A 22,259-nucleotide genomic window follows, 5' to 3' on the forward strand; every position below is an offset into this window, starting at 1 on the left:
CCCAGAAAGCCCAGAGCCAGCCCTTCAGCCATCCTCAGGGCGAACACCAGGGCGGTAAATTCGACCAGCCGCACCAGTACGCCGCCAACAGCAACCACTCCTCGGCGAGTCCCGGTCTGGCGGACGCCGTTACCTCGACGGCAGCCCCGCACACGCCACCTCGGCAAAACGTCCCAGCGACAGGCCACACCCCTGGCTCCTCCTCCAAGAAGAAGCACAGAAAGCTGGCGGTCAACTTTGAGGCGGCTAAAGTCTCTGAGTGATGAGCTTGTGTGTTTGTGTGTGCATGTGTGTGTGTAATGTTGTTTTTAAGCTGCTGTTTTAAAGCCTGACTCAGCATCTCTGATCAAAACCTCCTCAGTGCGAAAGTTTCTTTTCACCTGGACATTTTTTATAGGATGTTGTCCTCTTGAGCAAACTAAGTTATTATTGCTTCTACTCAAAACACAACACAAAAATATCTCCTGGCAGAATTCAATTGACCTTTCACCTCTTCTCTTGAGATCAGAGTTCTATCAATGTGACCTGGCCTTTGTAGTTTTACGTTCCCTCTGAGGTGTTCCCTTCTTAATCTTGTTTGTGGCCACATGTTGCTGTACTGCGCGCTTACTGGTGTGAAAAGGAATCTAGTGTGTTGGCTATAACAGTAAGATGCATTCTGGGATAGAAGAGAGAGCTCCTTACTGCTTCTTCGGGTATAAAAGGGATGGATTTCATAGATAAATTCCTCTTATATCTTTGAATCAATATATTAGTGCTCTATTCAGCATGCTTGAATGGAAACGGTGTTATTACAGCTTGCATTTAATTTTTTGCAGCTCTGGCTTTTAAATCTATCAGCTGGGTTAACATTGCACTCACCCAGTTATCGCGGAGATCATGAAAAGGGGCATCATTTATGGATCTAAAAAAAGTTTAATAAACTGTAGTTTTTCCTTTAACTTTAAGTACAAACGTCTCCCCAGGGGAGTCTTTTCGGAAACAATAGTCTGGTCAACATTTTCTTAGAATTGTTTTATTTGGTTTCCTATGGTTGTTCATTGAGCGATCTAGTCGTGTACGTCTAGTGGTGAAGGAGGTCTGGCAAAGTGAAACACTGCCTTAAAAGTGCATCGTCTTTGTTAAATATGCATTTAAGAAAAAAAGTTTTAACCAACCTGAGTAGCTGCTATCGCCTTATTTTTGGATGGCACAGGGGGTGCCAACACAGTGCCGATTGGGCTAGATTTAGCCAGCTCCTGGTCTCACAGTGCAAACAGTCCTTGATGTTGATCTCTAATCGATGGATCTTGATTCTCAGGGACTCTTTATACTTAAGCCTCGGATTTGAACCGCAATAGCAACTTCTTCCTGCTTTTCTTACTGTATAGTTGTTGACATACGTAGTCATTTACACGTTTGTCTTTAGAAAACTAGTTTGACCTCATGCGATGCAATGTTATGTTTATAGGGTGGGGTGTCGGTGTATTAATTATGCATAAAAAAAAGGGCCTTCTGTCATGGCTGTGCTTGTACACACTGATCAGTATGTGAAGCATTACAGCCGCTCTTATCAAACACATATCTGCTTTGTCTGGTTTGGATCAGAGGTGTTAATCAGGCCAGTATTGATTTTTTTTTTTAATGTTTCCCTTTTGTTTTGTTTTACTGATTGTTTGACGGCCTTTTATTTCCTTCAGACTTTTGATGCCTTGCTGCAGTTTTTATACTTTTTTTTTTTTTAATGGTTTGCTGACGACACGGCCAAAGTAAAAAGTTGAATTTACACATTGCAGAATTATGATATGAGAATTAACATGCGTACACACAGTACTTGCACTGTTATTTCCACTGCAACTGTTTTTCACCAGCACATAGAGTCAAATTCCACCTGAAGTTTTGAAATTGCCAGAGACTTTATTTTATTTGTCTGTTTATTTTTTATAAATTGGATCCTGTGAGGACGTCCTTTTTTAATTTCATTGTCAGATTTGTTCTGTCGGACCTTCAGGCACCGTCATACTGCCAGATGTAAGTAGAAACTCGATCATTAGCTTTTAAATTTGATAATGGCAGGACATTGTGGTTGATTTAAAATTAAGAAAATTCAGTTGATAATTGATAATATTTACAACTTAATCAATTGTCTGGGTTATCTGCAAGGAAAAAGTCAGCATTGATCTATGGCAGTCCCAGATGTGTAGAAAATTATTCCTTTTTATCTATGTAAATGCAGCCAAAGAGCATTCTAACAGTGCTATGTGATGAGTACTGATACATTCACACTTTCACAACCCACCTAAATTCAGTGTCTCTAAGATGCTTTTTGGAACGTTTCTCCAGGTCTCATTTGATGATTTTCTGAAGCTGCTGGACTAATTTGAACTCTCTCTGTGCACATCTGGATTTATCTACATGAGGAAACACAAATATAGAATTTATCAATTTTAAAGATATTTCCTTTTCTTTTTCAAGCTATGGATTTTATGAAAACCCTTTTTATAGACGTCTTGGGGTCTTTTCTAAGCTAATTATTGTTTCAATAGTGTGTGTGTGTATGTGTGGTAGAGCTAGTGATGGAAGCAGCTGTAGCTACTAGTGAAGTGTCTTCAGTTTGTCCTCGTTTTAAAGCACACCGGCAGAACAATGTGTCTGTGGTGTGATTGCTGTTTTAAGGCTGATAACCCTGGGACTCAAGAGGAGGTTTTAAAACATTTTGGAAATTGAAGCACACCTGTTGTATATCTTTCTTTTCTTTTTTTCTTTTTTGGTAAATGAAACAAAGAAGATAATTCTCAAAATGAAGAGATAATGACTTTATGTTTTGATCCAGGAATGTGCTGTACATATCCATTTAATAAAGTAAATCTTTTGTTACATCGTGGCTGCTTTTTATTTGCTATATCTTGTATATGTGTGTATATGTATGTACATATGTGTATTTATCATCAAACTAGAGCAAAAATGGCCCAATACACAGCTTTTGGCCCAGCATGATACATATTTCAATGAGGCTGATACATGCACTGTTTTAAATACAATTAAAATCCAGGAGGGCGATACAGGATTCTGAGCTGGGCCGATTTGAGAAAAATTGATGAAAATACCAGGATCCGTATCGCCCTTTTCCATTAACCAATCCCGAGACTGCTTGCAAAGTAACAGCCAATGCCCTCCTTCCAACAATCACTACTCACTTCCTCTTAGCAACCCTTCCTGGATTTTTTTCATTGGATTCCACTGATCCCTCTATGGACGTGCCCCAACACCCAGTATGTGTTCGTCAACCTTCCATTCCACCAAACTTTCTCCAAAGCTGTACTTTCAATGGGGCTGTTACAGTCAATGTTGGCAAACAGTGAGTGAACTGAGTGAATCATTCATTGTGTTGTTATATTAGTTACATTTATCCATGTGTGCGATATTTATTCATCCTGCAGTTATTTAGGTGTTACAGAATTAAAATGAGTTGGTCCAAACAAATTCTTGTTATTCATGTTGTACTTTTCATGTAGATTGATGATAAATAGGTTATTGTATCATGTCCTTCGGATTTGGGCCGATACAATCACATCGGGACATGATGCAAGAATCATGCCACAATAACCTAAACATATACAGCGGGTAAAATAAGTATTGAACACGTCACCATTTTTCACAGTAAATATATTTCTAAAGGTGCTATTGACATGAAATTTTCACCAAATGTCGGTAACAACCCAAGTAATCCATACATACAAAGAAAACATAACAAATAAGTTCAGAAATTAAGTTACGTGTAATAAAATGGAATGACACAGGGAAAAAGTATTGAACATGCTTACTGAAATTTATTTCATACTTCGTACAAAAGCCTTTGTTGGTAATGACAGCTTCAAGACGCCTCCTGTATGGAGAAACTAGTCGCATGCATTGCTCAGGTGTGATTTTGGCCCATTCTTCCACACAAACAGTCTTCAAATATTGAAGGTTCAGTGGGCCTCTTCTGATCTTTAGTTTTTTCCATAGATTTTCTATTGGATTCAAGTCAGGTGATTGGCTTTATTTTTTATTTTCTTTCTCTGAAACCAATTGAGAGTTTCCTTGGCTGTGTGTTTGGGATCATTGTCTTGCTGAAATGTCCACCCTGGTTTCATCTTCATCATCCTGGTAGATGGCAGCAGATTTTCATCAAGAATGTCTCGGTACATTTTTCCATTCATCCTTCCTTCAATTATATGAAGTTTGCCAGTGCCGTATGCTGAAAAACAGCCCCACACCATGATGTTCCCACCTCCAAACTTCACTGTTGGTATGGTGTTTTTGGGGTGATGTGCAGTGCCATTTGACCTCCAAACATGGTGTGTATTATGGCATCCAAAGAGTTCAATTTGGTCTCATTTGACCAGACTATATTCTCCCAGTATTTCACAGGCTTGTCTAAATGTTGTGCAGCAAACTTTAAACGAGCTTCAACATGCTTTTTCTTCAGCAATGGAGTCTTGCGTGGTGAGCGTGCATACAGGCCACGGCGGTTGAGTGCATTACTTATTATTTTCACTCCTCTGTCAGAAATCTTGCGAGGAGCACCTGGTCATGGCCGGTTTATGGTGAAATTATGTTCTTTCCACTTCCGGATTATGGCCCCAACAGTGCTCACTGGAACATTCAGAAGTTTAGAAATCCTTCTGTAACCAATGCCATCAGTATGTTTTGCAAAAATAAGGTTGCGAAGGTCTTAAGAGAGCTCTTAGCTTTTACCCATCATGAGATGTTTCTTGTGTGACACCTTGGTAATGAGACACCTTTTTATAGGCCATCAGTTGGAACTGAACCAGCTGATATTAATTTGCACTGACAAGGGGCAGGATTGCTTTCTAATTACTGATAGATTTCAGCTGGTGTCTTGGCTTTCCATGCTTTTTGCACATCCCTTTCTTCATGTGTTCAATACTTTTTTCCTGTGTCATTCCATTTTATTACACATAACTTAATTTCTGAATTTATTTGTTTGGTTTTCTTTGTATGTATGGATTATTTGGGTTGTTACCGACATCTGGTGAAAATTTCATAGCAATAGCACTTTTAGAAATATATTTACTGAGAAAAATGGTGACGTGTTATATACTTATTTTACCCGCTGTATATGTATATATATACTTTATATGTATAAAATGTATACTATATATGTATATGTATATATATGTATATATATACATGTATATGTAAATAATACATATACATATATATACAGTATATGTATGTATATGTATATGTCTATGTATATATATATATGTATATGGCTACCAGTATTTATATGATATGTATATCCTTATATATGAAATATATATATATAATATACTTTTTCATGACTTTTCATGCTGCACTATACCATTACTTTTTTCTCCACACTATTCTATGACTTTTTTATGACTTTTTTGACACACTATATGATTACTTTTTTTTTAACTTCTTTGACATACACTACTTTGACTTTTTTGACGTACTATACTATGACTTTTTCGCCTTACTATACTATGACTTTTTTTGACAAACTTTACCTTGTTTATGGGCTTTTTCGACATGCTGCACTCTGCCGTTTCTGTGGCTTTTCAACATACTATACTATGACTTTTTTATGCCTTACTATATTATGACTTTTTTCTAAATTTTTCTATGCCTTTTTGATGACTTTTTGACATACTATGACTTTTGTATGACTTTTCGTCATACTATAAGATGACTTATTTTCGCCACACTATACTATGACTTTTATCGCCATATGACTTTTAAAATACTTTTTTTTGCCATACTATACTTTTTACATACTATTTCATGACTTTTTTTGATGTACTATACTACAACTTTTTTTATGATGTTTTGGACATGCTATACTATGACTTTTTTATGACTTTTCATCATACTATAAGATGACTTCTTGACTTTTCCACCATACTTAACTATGACTTTTTTCAACAAACTATACTATGAACTTTTTTGTGTCATTTAGGGTTAGGGTTAGTGACTAATCAAATAAATTGTGTGAAAACTGGGTATTTTCAAAATAAAGTGCACAATGTTTGTCTCTGTGTGTGGAAGTCTGTGATGACAGTAACAGTAAATTACCTTGTAATAACTGAACAGCACATGATTGATATCTGAAGTCTATCTCATAGCTCATCTCAAAAAGAGTTGAACTTTTTCTGACATATAATACCAAAACTTTTTTGACTTTTTCGACACTATGCAATTACTTTTTAATTACTTTTTCGACAAACTATACCATATTTTTTATACATTTTTCGCCATACTATACTATGGCTTTTTTATGACTTCTCCGCCTATGACTTTCTTCTAAACTTTTTCGACTTTTTGAATGACTTGTTCGACACTTTTTCGAGATACTTTACTATGAATTTATTTTTTACTTTTTCGACATACTATGACTTTTTAATGACATTTTCCACATACTGTACCATGACTCTTTTATGCATTTTCAAACATACTAAACTATGTATTTTTCTTTGCAATAAAATACTGTGGCTAATGAGGTTTTTTTTTACATTCTTTACTATGACTTGTTTTCGACTTTTGTATGACTTTTTTTACCATAACATACTACGACTTTCTTTTAAGAAATTTCGACAGACTAAACTTTGACTTTTTAATGACTTTTCTCGCCATAACATACTATGACTTAAGACCTTTTTTATGTTCATTTTTTAATGACATACTATACTTTGCATTTATCATAATATGCTATACTTTTTTTCTACGTTACTACAGATTTTTTAAGCCCTTCATGGCATACTATACTAAAACTTTTTGATTTAGACTTTTGTTTGAATACATTTTTGACATTCTATACCATGACTGCCATAACATAATATACTATGTTATTTAATGTTATTTTTAAGGCAAAGTATACTTTTATTTAAAGGCAAACTATACTTTTTATTTTAAAACTTTTTTTTGTTAATTTCTCATTACATACTAGACTTTGACATTTTATGACATTTTTCATCGCACACTACAATAACTTTTTATTTATGAATTATCAGAAAATCATTTTTTTTACTTTGCAATTTTCTTCCGGGCCTTCAAGTCTACATTACTAATAGCTATATATACTTATAAAGAATGGGTTATTGTTGTGAGGTAATGCAATGCACACTTAAAAAAAAGGACAACTAAACTGCAATACCATGCAAAATTACATACTACACTATGACTTTATTACACACTATACTATGATTTTTTTTTTACATACTATACTATGTCTTTTTATATAACATTTTTATGGCATACTACATTATGACTTTTTTATGACCCACCATGCTATGATGGACATAGAGTAAAGGAAACTGAAGGAGTCACCAAATTAAAAAAACACAAAATAAGACATTTATTCAGTGAGCACCAGTCAGTCAGTACAAACGTTCTCATTCCTCAGTAGCTCAAGTCTTGTTTGAACAGTAATCATAATCCGTAAAACTATTACTTCTTTGAAAATCAAAACATCTTCAAGACTTTGCTCCTTTCAGCCAGGCCTATTTATCATCTTTACAGGCAGAACACTGGAACTACATCTCAATCAATGTTTGGTGAGTGAAAATGCTCACTCATTTAGTGTGTGTCAAAAACCTACTTCTACAGTGTAAAACGAAAAAGATTTGGACAATAACAACAAAAACAAACATATATATATACACATGTTCCAATTTCATCAAAATCTGAATGTGAATTTGCTAGATTGTCACACTATGCTACTGTATAAATTAATTTAAAAAATCACATATTGATTTCAACTCTAATACTAACGATCTTATGTTAATGTTGACACTACTTTAATCATTTATTGCAAGCAGCAGGGCTAAAGTTCAGCGGAAAATCTGAAAAAAAAGTCCTAATACAATTTGTTTTTAAGACAATCAATCTTAAATGTTGGATTATGTGATGCCAATTAGTGATGAATTAAACTCATAAATAAATGCAACAAAATTCAAACAAAACAACGTTTTCTGCAGGGGGCACCATACTGCGTTTATGAATAAATCCTTCAATATTATATGTGTGCTCTCTCCTACGTTTGTAGACTAAGAAAGCTAAGATTCTTGGCAAACATGGCTTGGTTATCTATTCTTCATCAGCTTTAACAATTAGAGAGAAGATCTTAGTGGTAAATGGTTTTGGTAAAATCAAGCCAGTTCTTTTTTGGCTTTTCAGTGGCCTGAAAAGAAATGGAGGATAAATTAGTGATCCTGTGATTGGTTGACTAGGGTGGGAGCAAGTCTATTAGATATAGCGTATATTTACAGCTAAAATATTACAAGAAGATGAACACACAGCCTTTTTATTTGAGTGACCCTTTAATGTCAGACATTGGTCTGACATTAAAGGGTCACTCAAATAAAAAGGCTTTGACAGAAGAACGATCTCATTACTTGTATAGTTGTTACTCTTGTAAGTTCCTTCATGACTAGAAACATGCACACTGTAGTTTATTTTTACTCACAAACACTGTCCTGCTGCCAGTAGAGCACCAAATATGTGTTGATCCGCCATTGAAATAGTCCCCAAACAAATGCACTATTTCTTCCTGTTTGCTATAAACTACAGTGCCCAGTTGCTTAAGGAAAATACTGAAATATGAATAAAGTATTAATTTGTGGCCTTTTTTTTAGATTAGCCGCAGACAGTCTAGGACAGTTGGAAAGTATTAAGCGATGGACTAACAGTGTTGGTTTTGCATGGGGCTCGATGATAATATTAGAAATATAGAATGTTACCAAGAGTGTTTTATTTATTTGTATACCCTGAAAAGTCTGCTCTGCAGTGAAAATATTGCATATATTTTCACAACAGCCAGCTTTGACACTCAACACTTGGGTCTAAACTACAAAACTGTAATGTTCTGAAATTAGGTCAAAAATTTTAAATAGACAATGTTTACCCAAAATTCCGTGACATAGTCCTATTAACTCCAAATGATAAATCTTACTGTGGTACTACATCACAGCTAACTATTTTGCCATTTTACATTTCAATGGATGTTTTCATCCCTTGCCCTATATGAAAATCTTTTGGCAGATTTGTCCAGTGTCATCAAGTCTACATTACTTTTTTCAGAACAGGTTATTATTATTGTGCGGTAATGCAATTCACACTTAAAAGAAAAACATTACTATGCATCACTATTTTACAGTAACCTAACACTGGAAAAACAACCATTTAATGCAGACTCGATACTGCAGAAAAATGGTTTAAAACCAATGGCTGCATGGAACCGTGAAAAACATTATAAAAAGAAGATCTAAAGCTATGACATGCATTTGAAAATGTCAGCCAATATTTAAAGAATAACTACAGAAACACTGAAAGACAAGTGAGAATTTGTTTCTCTCCTGTGTTTATAACAGGTGAGAAAAATAATGTTTTGGCAGGATAATAATAACTTCCTTAAAATAGTTTCTTCATCTATGAAAAAGGTGGGGAAAACAGTTTTGGCAGGTTAAATAATAGTCAGATCATTTTTCAGGATTAAGTTGTTGTTGTAATACTAACTGTTGCCACGGGAGGCAGAAGTGCACCACTACCCAATGCTCCAAAAAGGACTACAAGCATTCTTGTTTTCTTCACAGAGACTTTTCATTTACATAACTTGTTTCCTTGTGTTTAGCGTGCAAAACTTTTTCTACCTTTTGAGAAAAATATTTTAATCACACTTAGAATTGGGTTTTTTTTCCTAACTGTCCTCTCAGGGCTTCCGTACATAACAGATGTGTAGTTAAGGAGATCAAACTCGCACTGAAGTTGTCTGTTAAGTCATTTAGCTCTACTCATATCAGCCTGAGTCAATCCTTCACTTAAACAACACACACTGTACATCCCGATGTCCTGCCTGGTGATATGCTGTGCTTTTACATGTTCATAGTGAATACAAATAATGGAACTCTAGACTTGGGCGGATGCGTGGCAGCATTATGCATTGTTGGATTACACACTGGCACTAAAGATTAAACTATAGGTGAAAGGAACTCAAATTGGTGGGCATGTGTTCATTTTTTCTGTGTTCAAATTTAGACGCCTGCTTGTGCATGTTAACGTGTGTGTATTTCATCTGCACGTATGAACAAAAGTGCCTTTCGTCTGTGTGCTTGAATGTCATTTCCATGCAGCGTCGTGTCATCATGATGTGTGTATGTGCCTGCATGTGTTTCCCGTTCAAATTACGTATGTCACATTTTCAGCACGCACGCTTGTGTTTGTTTGTGTGAGTGTGTGTGTGTGTGTGTGTGTGTGTGTGTGTGTGTGTGTGTGTGTGTGTGTGTGTGTGTGTGTGTGTGTGTGTGTGTGTGTGTGTGTGTTTCCTCTGTCTCCTCAGGTCCTCCTCTGGTGCGTGTTCCCCACATATGTGTTCTCTATGCACAGCACTATGTAGTGGTTAGAGCAGGAGCGGGTGTGCTGTCCTAACAGGCGTCCCGTCTGCAGCAGAGCAGCCTGGCCCGTAACTGCCATGTCAGCCGTCCTCCACGCCTCGCAGTAGTTACTGGTCAGACGGATGCCCACCGCATTGGAACCGTGCCATACCAGCTTCTCTGGCCTGGGGGTCAGAGGGAAAGAGACATAATGAGTGGAGGTTAAATGGTCTGCCAATGTGCTAAATCAAGATGAGAGCTGGAGGGGATAAGAGTGAAAGAAAGATAAAAAACATTCCCAGTGGTTAATACGGATCCGGTCTCCTCCAAATATTCTAAAGACATGCAGGTTTCTTTACTGGAAACTCTAATTTGCCCAAAGGTGTTTTGAGTTCTGTAAAGGCTTAAAACTGAGACCAGAGGCCGACACATATCCCTGTTATTAAGACCCCACTGAACCTAACTGGTACTACCACATTTGAGATCGAAATCCAAGTTCCGAAGCTACATTGTTCTGTATTTGTGTCGTCCATTACTGGCTGTTAGCTTGTCAGGCTAATGCAACACATTGGCGACACCCTCTCTTTCCTTCTTCTCATTTGTGGGGCATGTTTACCTACTTGCGACACATGACATCGAGGAGGCAGATAATTGGTACAGTGAGAGACAGAAAGAGAGCACCATCTTACAAAAACTAATAACAATGTATTAATTACTTAAATCAATTAATTAATGTAATTGCTCATTGCTGAAAATGACCAACCTTCCACCCAAGCCAAGTCTATCTGGACCCATCAGGCTCAGATTGGACAGCAGAACTATTGGAAGTGTCTGTCACCAAATGCATGCTGGGATAAAGCTTTATATCACTTACACAGTCTTACTGCAGCTTGTTACATTTACATTTTGCACATCATCCCCCTTCTCTCTCCTTTCCTATTCAATCTCCGTCGGCACCTATCTTATAAAGGCAAATACCCTGACTGTCCATTTCAAAGACAGCCGCTGTCCATGTAAACCTGAAACTTATGGTCTGTCTGCAGTAAATTATTTCTTTTGTTGAGTGTTTTTTGTGGTCTCATAAATCAATCAATGTGGAAGATTGGCTTTTATTTCCCACCACACAAATCATTTATCTTACTTGCTCACAGAGTGTACACTCTATACACACTCACCATGCTGAGTCAGTCATCACATTGCGTCCGTCAAAGGAGTAGATGGGTGTGGATGGGTTAAATGTGCCTCCATTCCCAGAGAAGATGGACATCCAACTACTGAACAAAACTTCACCCTAAGAGGAGAGGAGAGGAGGCATGGATACATCTCCAAAGAAGAAGCCAACAGTATACATATCATCTATTTTGATTGTTGAGTATAACTTTAGCTTTTTTTTGACATACTAGACTATGACTTTTTTAATAACATAGTATATACTATGACCTTTTTTTAAATAAGAAATTCCAAACTTCTCCTTTAACCCTAATGAATGAAAAGCTTAATAAAGGTCTAAAATGCTGCGTGAGAACCATGCCAGTAAAACAGTCAAACACATCATTAAACTGCCTCCATTTTTCATTGAGATGATTCTATATCATCTATAAAACGAAATTGGAAATGTAAACAGAATTTCCCCCTCACCCTGAGGTTAACCACGGGCATGTCAGTGCGGTCCGCCTTCCTCACGATCGTTGACAAGTCCTGGAGGTGTGAGGACAGGAAGGCCCTGTAGGTGGTGGTTAGCCCCATGAAGCGGGCCTGCTGGTAGCACTGGAAGTCGGCCCCCCGGATGCCACGCATGTCCCCTTTCAGCGGGGCGTTCAGTGCTACCAGGTGGAGCTGGGAAAGAGAAGAACACAGATGAGGAAACAGAGATGAGGAGTAAATATACTTGTTCCAAATCTGACACTTAGGATGTTGTTGCTTGGTCTTATGTATGTGTGCATGTGTTTGTGTTTGTTACACTCACCCCGGGTACAGCGTTGAAGGTCTGTGGTAGAACGTTATAGATGGGCTGATATCCTCTACTGCCCTCTTGAAGCTCCTATTCAACAACAACAACAGGAATAAGAGGTTGTTTTAAGGTAGTTATAAATGTAAAGAAATGTTTAAACAAATTGCCATATATGTATGCATTGCTACGTATATGATGAAAAAAGAGAGAGCTACCAGATGGTTGTATCTTTGTATATGATACAACCATCTGACGAATCCCCATGCTATCGGCTTAAATAAATAGGAAATTCCACAACGGTATGGTGTAGCTAGCTAGGGGGGTCTAGGCAGAACATTTGTAAATAAGAAGGATTAGACCTTAATATTTTTTCACTATTTAATGTCACTTTCACTGCAAGGTTTGTCAAGACATTTCACAATGATAGCTTATGTATTGTTTAACAAAAAAATAAACAAGGTTATTTTAAGGTGGGACATGTTAAAATTACATATTGTAAGTTGCTGCTTGGACTGGTGTTTTCCGAAAGTGCCCCTTCTAATGAGGATGACTCATGTAATATTGTTCAAACATTTAAGAAGACTCTGCTTTCTACTTCAATCATGTAGAGCATGTGGGGGCGGGACCTCGGATCTGGACGATTCAAACGGCCCCCAAAATTCACGTTAAAAAACCAACATTCGCAACACATAGATCGCAACTGGAACTGCTCTTATCAGATTTGGTACTCATGTGCGTGTGCATGTGTGTGTGTGTGTGTGTGTGTGTACCTGGCTGTGGCTCTGGCTCCTGCTCGGTCTGCTCCAGTCTCCAGGCCTGCTGATTGACTGAGACGCGGCCGAGGAGGAAGGTCCAGGTTGGATCAAGTCTCCGAGCTGAAAGAGGGACACACATACAGCATACGGTTTAAAGCTATGATCTCATGTGGATTTCCCCCAGTCAAGTCCACCTTTACTGGGCTAAATAGCCACACATTGAGCCACACACACACAATACACACCTGGATCTTACGCCAGCCGTTGCGTGCTCTGATGTACAGCTCTCCTCCCTTCTCAGACACGTAGGCCAAGGTTCCCTCTGCAGCCCGGTGAGTCTCCCTGCTCAGAGCATGGCTTGTCTTATAGGTAGTCACCTGAGAAAGATCATCATAATTTCTTTTTTATCAGATACATTTATCACAACAAGTGTCAATACTAAGGCAAAATATGGAGAAGCTTCAGAGCAAAATGAAATGTTAGTATGCTCTGTATATTTCACCAGACAGTCCTATACAAGGGCAAACATAGTGGATCAGGGGTAAAGTGCCTTGCTCAATGGCAGGTATCTTACAGGGTTGGCATATCCTGGAGATCCTGTTGGGCCGGGAGGACCAGGAGGGCCGGGGATACTGACACCTGATAACGGCACATCAGAAACACATTTAACAGATACAGTAAATGAAGTACATAACTTGTATTAATATAAGCCGATGTCTCCATCTCTTTCTCCCCTTCACATACCCGATCCATGTGCTGGTACAATTCCTGGAGGTCCAGCCGGGCCAGGTGGGCCTCTGGGACCGGGTCGTCCGAAACCAGGGGCTCCAGGCTGACCCACAGGGCCAACTGGTCCTGGAGGGCCAATGATGGACTCACCTTTTGGACCCTATAGGAATGTACAATCAGACTCATTCATCTGGCAATTCCAAAATACATTTTCAAAGCATTAATTCATGCAGCTCATTATTTTCACTATGTGGTACACGCAACCTCAGAGATATTCAACCGCATCAAATCACAACAACAGCAAAGTTAGGAGAACTGCTGTAATCAGACCCATTGATTACATTTAATCATTTCAATACCTGAATAAAAAGTATTTTATTAGACCTTACCACGAGTCCTGACCTCCCAGGCAGTCCTGGAGGACCAGGCAAACTGCCGTCACCCTTTTCTCCCTTCTGACCTTGGTATCCCTGATCACCTCTAGCACCCTGAGAGATTCACACAAAAAAAAATACTAAAGAAGCTCAAGAATCTTATTTCATTGTCAATACTGACTCATTGGTTCGATTTTTTTCTCCTCTCACATTCTTTAATATAGGACTGGACTGTTGCTCTGTCGTGAGAATTTTTTTATGACCCTGTCTCACATACACTCTATGGTGTATGATGAATCAGTACTCACCACAATTCCATCTGGAAACCCGGGCGCTGAAAGGAAAAATGACGAGGCGTAAATGATACTCATTCCAGCAGTCATTTTTATATATTTATTTTATTTATTATTATTTAAAAATCTTCTCGAAAATAAATCATTTTTTTTCTAGCTTAGATTTTGCCCCCTAAATCGCTTTTCCGTGGCTCCATATAAACCAAACTGGGACCCAAGTGTTAGGTGAGAGAGCACGTCAATGGCAGTCATAGAGATGTCTGTAGAAAAGGTCTTACCAGATGTGCCTGGCTCTCCAGGTGTTCCCACATTTCCTTTGTTTCCTTTAGCTCCAACTGAATCTCCCCCTGTCACTGCGTCCTACACACACAGAGACACATAGACACACACACAGACACACACCCACTCTAACATTACAAGGATACTGGCATGATGGCGATATCAGGCACTTGCATGTACACAATGTACAGACTGCTGAAACAAATAGCTTGAATTCAGTTTTAACAGCTGCAAAGAATGTTAAAAACTGTTAAACTTGTTATAATAAAAAAAAGACGGATTTTAATAGTTAAAACATTACTGTCTGCTCTGCAGAAACATCTGTTAAAATACAAGGGGTGCATGCTTCAGACAGCAGCACATACAACCTTATATTGGCTCTGGTGGTTAAAATACAAAGCTTGGGGAACACAGGGTTAAATCAACAGGTTTTGTGAAACAGATCTGCATTAAGAAATAATGGTGAATATAAACTGTTCCTGTTTTTCCATGGGCAAATGTGTTTTACAGTTAGTTACTGTCAATGACTTCCTGGAGGCCCCTGTCACACCTTCACCACCACTGCTTTGAATGACGCAATGCGCCCCAACATCACATTGATAGCTATTGCAAAGGAAAATTGCATTAAAGAAGGTGTTAAAGCTACATTCCAATGGATGCAATCTCCTGCATACGAGGTTCTGAAGCCTCAAGTTTGGCATATTGGCCGTAGCCATCTTGTTTTTTTGCAACCAGTGAATGGAAGTGACAATATTAGGACTGTTGAGGAGTGACTGGGAGATGCTGTGTATGGCTCTGGTAGCTACAGCGACCTGTCAATCACAAGTTAGCCCCACCCTAAAGCATACCCTGCTTTATGGTCTATTGACTCTAAATGGAGCATAATTTACTAAATGAACATCATGCTGTATTGAAGAAGACTTGAAACTAGAGATTGAGACCATAAACTCATGTTTACAATGTTTACTGAGGGAATAAATCAATAGAGAAGTAGAGTAATTTTCTCATAGGGGTTGTGCATAGTCGTGTTATGTCATTACGCCTCTTAACTATGTTTTGAGGGCCTTCACAAACTCCTGCCAAATTTGTATGAAACTGTGATGTGTATGTAACATGAGGGCAACATAGGCACTAACATAATCCATGTGTCTTTGAGAGATTATTGATACAAAAGCATTCAAATATGAAAAATATACAAACCATTTCATGACCAGTTCAAGTACCTCCAAGTAACATGGTTAAATCTGTATACAATACAAGGTCTTTCACATTTTTTTTTGTCAAATTGGATGTGACCTACTGCACATTTAAAGGTGTAGTGAGTAGGATTTTGCAGCATCAAGTGGTGCGGTGGCCAATAGTAACCAACTGGAACTTCTCCCATGTGCCAAGCGTGTAGGAGAACTATGTTCGCCAACACGAAAATGTAAAGGGGACCCATCTAGAGCCAGTGTTTGGTTTGTCCATTCCATAGCAACATGGTGGCCGGCTTCGTAAAGAGGAAACACTCCATATTTAGATATAAATAGCTCATTCTAAGGTAACAAAAACACAATGACTATTATTTTCCCCCTAATTCCACACACTGTTCCTATTATCATGACAGTGGCAGGGTTCTGATTCCCCTTCCACTCATCAGTAGATTTCATACATTCATGGAGTAACCCTTCACCAAACCTTAAACCCCTGTGTCTTGTCTAAAAAATGTGTGTATAACCCCGAAACAGAGCCTTTCACCAGTTTACTTGATTAGAATTCATCCAAGCAGAAACTGCAGCGTCACCAGAGACCACAGAAGACACTTTAGGTAGAACATTTTCAAAGCAGAACCCACAAACCAAGCACCGTGAGAATAAACTATACATTTCTGAACACATTTCTATCTACCTGATCAAAGGCAGGCCAGAGTTTAATATATCTCACTTTAAATACAATCAATTGGATTGAGGCTTTTTTGGGAATGAATACAAAATGGAAAAGCCTGTCATGGTCCAAATTGTATAGTCTCAATAGATTCCTTTTTTGAATTGATTGAACTGAAAAGTGATTTGGCACCAACTCTGATGAGCATAGAGTAGAAGGATGAGTATCAATCATAGTTTTTCTCCTCCCTGTCAGTGGTTTACCCAACTTCCTCTTTCCTAAAATGATGAGGACGGAAAGGCAAGACGAGGCAAGTGGGATTCCGTCTCAGACCCCCTTTAACATCCGGCATTAACATTCAGGATGGCTGATCAGATTGGATTTAACACACAGAAAAACTGGATGTCAATGAACCCGAGGTGCACCGAATTTACAAGTGGCTAATCTTTCATCTTTAATCCATATCTACAACTACTTAAAATTAATTTTGCGTGTAGCTCCAACAACAAATATGTGTATGTGTATTGAAATACTTGTCTGGATACAACCTGCATACAATGGTAATGTTTATGCCTGATGACATGGGGGCCAGACCCACAGACATTTAGCTGTTTTTAAGGATCATTAGGACAATAAAAGTGTCAGGAGGGAGGAGAGGAGAAAATGAAGGGGGGGGAGAGCTGTTTGTAGCCCAGACCAGAGAGCTGCCATGCTGCTACACCCACACACCAACAGAACCACCGGATGGTGAAACAGACCAATCAAATGGTCCGACTCAAACTTACTCGTCCTTTTTTGCAGTGCGGTCTGGGGCGCAATGGAAACACTGTCTTTAGAATTCAGAGAAGAGCAGCGTCATCAGACCAAATGAGTCATGAGCTTTACAGACATGGTTTAAGACAAGAATAAAATGGACACAAACAAACAAAGCTTCCAAAACTGCTGCTTCACAGACAACTTACACTTGATCACAGGGCTTTTTGTGTCAGAGCCAATATGTGTCTTACTTTTATGAGATGTATGAGACTACAGTATCTTTCTAGTTATTCCAATGGTTTTTTGGAAAAAGAATTCAATCACTTTGTGAAAATTGGAGCAAACGTCATAATTTGGAAAATTTTAGTATATATCAACATGAACACTTGAGGGTCAGTGATGCTCAATGGAAGACAAACCTGTTATACAATAAGGCCTTCCCTAAATAAAAATAATTTTCTGAAGTGCTGGCTGTGTATCATCAACAACCTAAATGATTCTCATTATGCCAGTCCACCAACTGAAAATTATAAATTAGAGAAATAAAAATCCACAGATGGAACTTACTCCTTTCAGTCCAATAATTCTTCCTGGATGTCCAGGTTGGCCCGGAGGACCAGGAGGTCCCTGAGAGAGAAAATATTATCACATTAGTGTCAATGATTTAAAAAAGGGGCCCCTTCACCACCAAAATTCAAATGTGAAGATTGAAACATCGCAAAGATCTGTTTACTTAAGCAATGTATATTTGCTTATTTGGAGATCTCTTAATATATCTGTCGGAACTTTTCAAATGCATTATCGATAAGATATCCAACATTTTCCTCCCCTTCCTTTACGTCTTACCGGTAGACCGACAGAATCTCCTCTGTCACCTTTCCTCCCAGGCATACCAGATCTCCCCTAGAGGAAGAGAAAGAGTGAAACACATCAGTATTTGTAAAAGACAAAAAAGGCGCAACTGAAAAATATACCTGTTTATGAATAGGTGTATAAAAACAGATTCAAAAAATGAATGAATGAATGAATGTGATTTTTCTTGGCACTAAGAAATATAGCATGTTAAAAAAATATATACCTGTTTTTTTTGGTACAAGTACCTGATTAGACTCTAAATTTACAGTGGGGATGTTCATTTTCAGACAAATATACAACAACCACAAGGTACTCACTGGACGACCAGGGAAGCCATATTCTCCTTTTTGTCCAGCTGGTCCTATTGGTCCCTGAAATATACAGAAACAAATTAATTATAGATCTGCAGATTTCCATTTCAGTTCATAACAACATGAATTAATAGATTTGTGTATAACTCCTTATTAACAAACTCACCATAAGTCCGGCAGGTCCAGGGAACCCACGGTCACCCTGCAAATTACAACGCAGTGCAGTAAGTTGTGAGGCGAGAATGTGAAAAGGATGGGACCTTATATTTATATCAATGGCAGTAAGAGACATGTTTTCACTGGCTGTGGTTTTAAATTAGTTTTTTCTCCAGAAGAACTGAGGGATAACTCCCATCTTCAGAAAACCCCAGATTTGGTCCAAATCAAGTCTTCAAAAAGCTTCATTGCTTTTAGAAGACTTGATTGTTTTTAGAGTGAGTTAGATTTTAGTTTTTTTTACCCTCGTGTCAACCTTGGTATTATGTTACAATCAGCAGAACTTGCAATAACTAGAACATTGGAGGCAATTAAGGTACATTACAGGGAAAATACAAAACACAAAAACAGATCATTTTGAGCCTAGCTTCTACGTGGCATGAGGGGTGACAGAAGTTTAGAATATTTAAATTGAGCTGTGGAATTTTATGGAATTACAATAACTATACAAAAAATGTCCAGACATTTGCTGTAGTGCTGATGCACCAACACCAGAAGAGTTGGTGTAATGGCAAATATATGTCCTCCCCTCTAACCTTCATGCCCCCCTCCGTTGACCTGACCCTCCTAGACGCAAGTATAGATAGTAAATCAGAAACAGAGTCTGCAGACACTGAAATGTAGCCTTGACCACCCTGTCTTGTTTTCCTCTTTACATTCAGGGGGTGAAGCCTTTCTCGCCAGTGCATACTTTTGCAGGCTCTGTGTGATCCTGTAAACCTCTGCCTCTTTCTTGCAAGAAATAAAATACCACAAAGACACTCTCTGTCATTTGATTGTTATTTCAACGCTCACTTTGGACTCATCTCGGGACATCGATAGATAGATAGTATTATTTCCACCACATTGGCAAGGTTGATTCTGATGGTGTAAGGGGTCACTTGACTGATACCTTGATGCCTTTGGGCCCCTGGGGGCCTTTTGGCGCTGATAAGAGTGATCCGTCAGCAGCAATGGTCACCCCGGGCTCTCCCTTCTCTCCCTGTTGGCGCAAAGAAACAAAAAGTATTGGTTTTTTTATATATTTTCCTGGATATACACTGGGGGCTTCTTATCAACAATATTATCAACATTTATTAGTGCTATAATCCACAATCTGTCTAATTCTCACCTTGAACCCTGCTGGTCCCTGGACACCTGCAGGGCCTATGTCTCCCTTTGGTCCCCTGGGGCCCTACGGGGTGATTAAAGGGCAGTGAGTGAGTTGGGAGGTTTAGTGAGAGTCATGGCATTTTAAAAAGTGAGGCAGTGGAGCTTTGTAAATTCTATAGGTGATATAACAATAAATATTATGGGTCTTGTATTTTTAAGGGCTAAGTAACCCCAAAAGGAACACCATCCGAGGCAAAAACATACCTACCCTGTTTAGCCCAAAGATAGCAAAAGCAAATTTAGGAAAAAAATGTAATGTTACATTGGTTTCTAATAATCATGAACTGCAAAAACACTCATGTGCACATTTAAATTTTAGAAACACAGTCAACAGGTGACACAAATACTCAGCATTAGGAAGTGTTGCAAAATGCTCTTACAGGAAATCCAGCTCTGCCAGGCAAGCCTTCAGGGCCCTGAAACATGCCGAGAAAACACACACATCCACACATAAGCATGCATGCATGTGCAGACAAAAAAAACTGATGCAAGCTAAAGCAGTAATGCTGGGTTAATGTTTAACTTTTTTTCTGACAAAGCCAAAGAACAACATGCTCATACACAGCAACATCATACACAACTGCAGCCGAAACACTTCAAAAATGCATTGATGACACCAAGTATTGGCTTCTTGTATTGTAGTTCACGTCTATGTCCCTGTATCTGGTGTGTCTTTCTGTTCCTGTTGATGTCACAGATGTGAGTGGTGGTAATATATTCATCACACTCCTGTCCTTACTATCAGCTGTTGTCTGTTCACAGTCAAACGTTTGTAGAATGATGCAGGTACCATATTAAAATACATTGTCCTTAACAGCTTAGTGCTACGCACCATGGGGCCCGGCGGTCCTCTGATTTCTGTGAAGTTGAACATCCCGTCCGTCACATTGAGCAGCAGCTGTAAACAAAATAGGCAAAGATTAAATGTGGCCACATTTAGCATTGTATATACTTTTTTATATGAATCACTAAATAGGGTGGGCGCGCATACATCGGAAAGATTGATGAAAGTTCCAGGAGTTCCAGGAGGCCCAGGTGGTCCTGGGATACTGAGTCCATCAACACCACAATCACCCTTCAGGACACAAAACAGAAAGTTCTTTATTAAAATAAAAATTTGAATAAAAGTGTAGATCATCTGGTTTAGAAGGCAGAAGAAAACAGGAATATGAACTTGATGACGCAACCAACAGTGAAGTTAACTTACACCTACAATAACTGTTATTTGTCCATTTGGGAGCAGCGGAAACAATTTGACATTTCATTAACTTTTAAGTTGATGCAGAGAACTTGTTAGCAAACTGTTGCTCCTTTACATTAAGATAAGATAAGATAAGATAATCCTTTATTAGTCCCGCAGCAGGGAAATTTGCAGGATTACAGCAGCATAGGGTAAAGTGCACACAAGAGACATAGTAAAAGAAAGACAAGATAAAAATAAAATGCAATAAAAAACAACTATTATAAATAAGCAATAAAAAACAGTAAAATCCACAATAATTGAAATATTATATGTACAGACAGAATAACTATTATAACTATAATTGCACGGTGTATTTGTATTGCACAGGTTTTTAGTGTCATGTGGTCTACTGGGAGCAGAGTTGGTTGTGCAACCTGACAGCAGCAGGAATGAAGGACCTGCGGTACCTCTCCTTCACACACCGGGGGTGAAGCAGCCGGTGGCTGAAGGAGCTGTACAGAGCTGCCAGGGTGTCCTGCATGGGGTGGGAGGTGTTGTTCATCAGGGATGATAGCTTGGCCATCATCCTCCTGTCATCCAATTTCCAATTTCCATCATTCATTTGGAGTTGTGTGCTGGCCACCTGGAGATCAGTTTTTGGTCTCTACCAACTCCCTATGGAAATATCTGACTTTTCATCTGCTAACATCTCCACTATGTTCACCAGCTAGTCGCGAACTGTGTCTGTCTGCTGTCTGGTGTTGCGCAGGTAGTGTAAAGTTGGGTATAAGAGCTTTCTCTCCAAAAACAGCTGTCTGACTGTGAAACCAAAAAAGTAAAGTTGTGGATCGTACAGCTTATTCACTGAGCGGAAACTTACTAAAGAGCTCCATGAAGCCGAAGGGAGCAGCACATTCAGGTGATGATTCTTTGTTGGTTCATCATCACTACAACCGAACCCCTTTACTTAATCACATTATTTTTATTATTGTCATTTGGTTCATAGCTATTCTAAAAATATAAATCATAGCCTCTCAGAATTGAGCGTCATAAGTCACCAAAAAGGTGGAACAAACAGACAGCATAAGTATCACTTAATATCCACATATTATGGCAACCCTACCTTGGATCCTTGACTGCCTTTTTCTCCTTTGGCCCCCTGTTTG

At 38.5% G+C, this 22,259-nt stretch overlaps 1 protein-coding gene across 1 annotated transcript in view; it reads right to left on the reverse strand.

Moving 5' to 3' along the window:
• Positions 1 to 10,338: 10,338 nt before the first annotated feature.
• The window catches only part of col15a1b (collagen, type XV, alpha 1b), a 34,321-nt gene continuing 22,400 nt past the window's right edge, over positions 10,339 to 22,259 (reverse strand). The window contains exons 23-44 of the mRNA XM_054602898.1: positions 22,217 to 22,252; positions 20,902 to 20,985; positions 20,743 to 20,808; positions 20,291 to 20,326; positions 19,870 to 19,932; positions 19,651 to 19,740; positions 18,709 to 18,744; positions 18,549 to 18,602; positions 18,223 to 18,279; positions 17,944 to 18,003; positions 17,406 to 17,450; positions 14,754 to 14,838; positions 14,494 to 14,534; positions 14,201 to 14,299; positions 13,827 to 13,971; positions 13,657 to 13,721; positions 13,328 to 13,459; positions 13,098 to 13,202; positions 12,343 to 12,417; positions 12,015 to 12,212; positions 11,552 to 11,667; positions 10,339 to 10,561 (exon numbers count right to left, since the gene is read on the reverse strand). Of these exons, the coding sequence (XP_054458873.1) occupies positions 10,339 to 10,561; positions 11,552 to 11,667; positions 12,015 to 12,212; positions 12,343 to 12,417; positions 13,098 to 13,202; positions 13,328 to 13,459; positions 13,657 to 13,721; positions 13,827 to 13,971; positions 14,201 to 14,299; positions 14,494 to 14,534; positions 14,754 to 14,838; positions 17,406 to 17,450; positions 17,944 to 18,003; positions 18,223 to 18,279; positions 18,549 to 18,602; positions 18,709 to 18,744; positions 19,651 to 19,740; positions 19,870 to 19,932; positions 20,291 to 20,326; positions 20,743 to 20,808; positions 20,902 to 20,985; positions 22,217 to 22,252 (1,911 nt within the window). The remainder of the gene's footprint in view (positions 10,562 to 11,551; positions 11,668 to 12,014; positions 12,213 to 12,342; positions 12,418 to 13,097; positions 13,203 to 13,327; positions 13,460 to 13,656; positions 13,722 to 13,826; positions 13,972 to 14,200; positions 14,300 to 14,493; positions 14,535 to 14,753; positions 14,839 to 17,405; positions 17,451 to 17,943; positions 18,004 to 18,222; positions 18,280 to 18,548; positions 18,603 to 18,708; positions 18,745 to 19,650; positions 19,741 to 19,869; positions 19,933 to 20,290; positions 20,327 to 20,742; positions 20,809 to 20,901; positions 20,986 to 22,216; positions 22,253 to 22,259) is intronic.

The sequence above is a fragment of the Anoplopoma fimbria genome, chromosome 8 (genome assembly GCF_027596085.1).
Source record: "Anoplopoma fimbria isolate UVic2021 breed Golden Eagle Sablefish chromosome 8, Afim_UVic_2022, whole genome shotgun sequence".
Lineage (NCBI taxonomy): Eukaryota > Metazoa > Chordata > Actinopteri > Perciformes > Anoplopomatidae > Anoplopoma > Anoplopoma fimbria.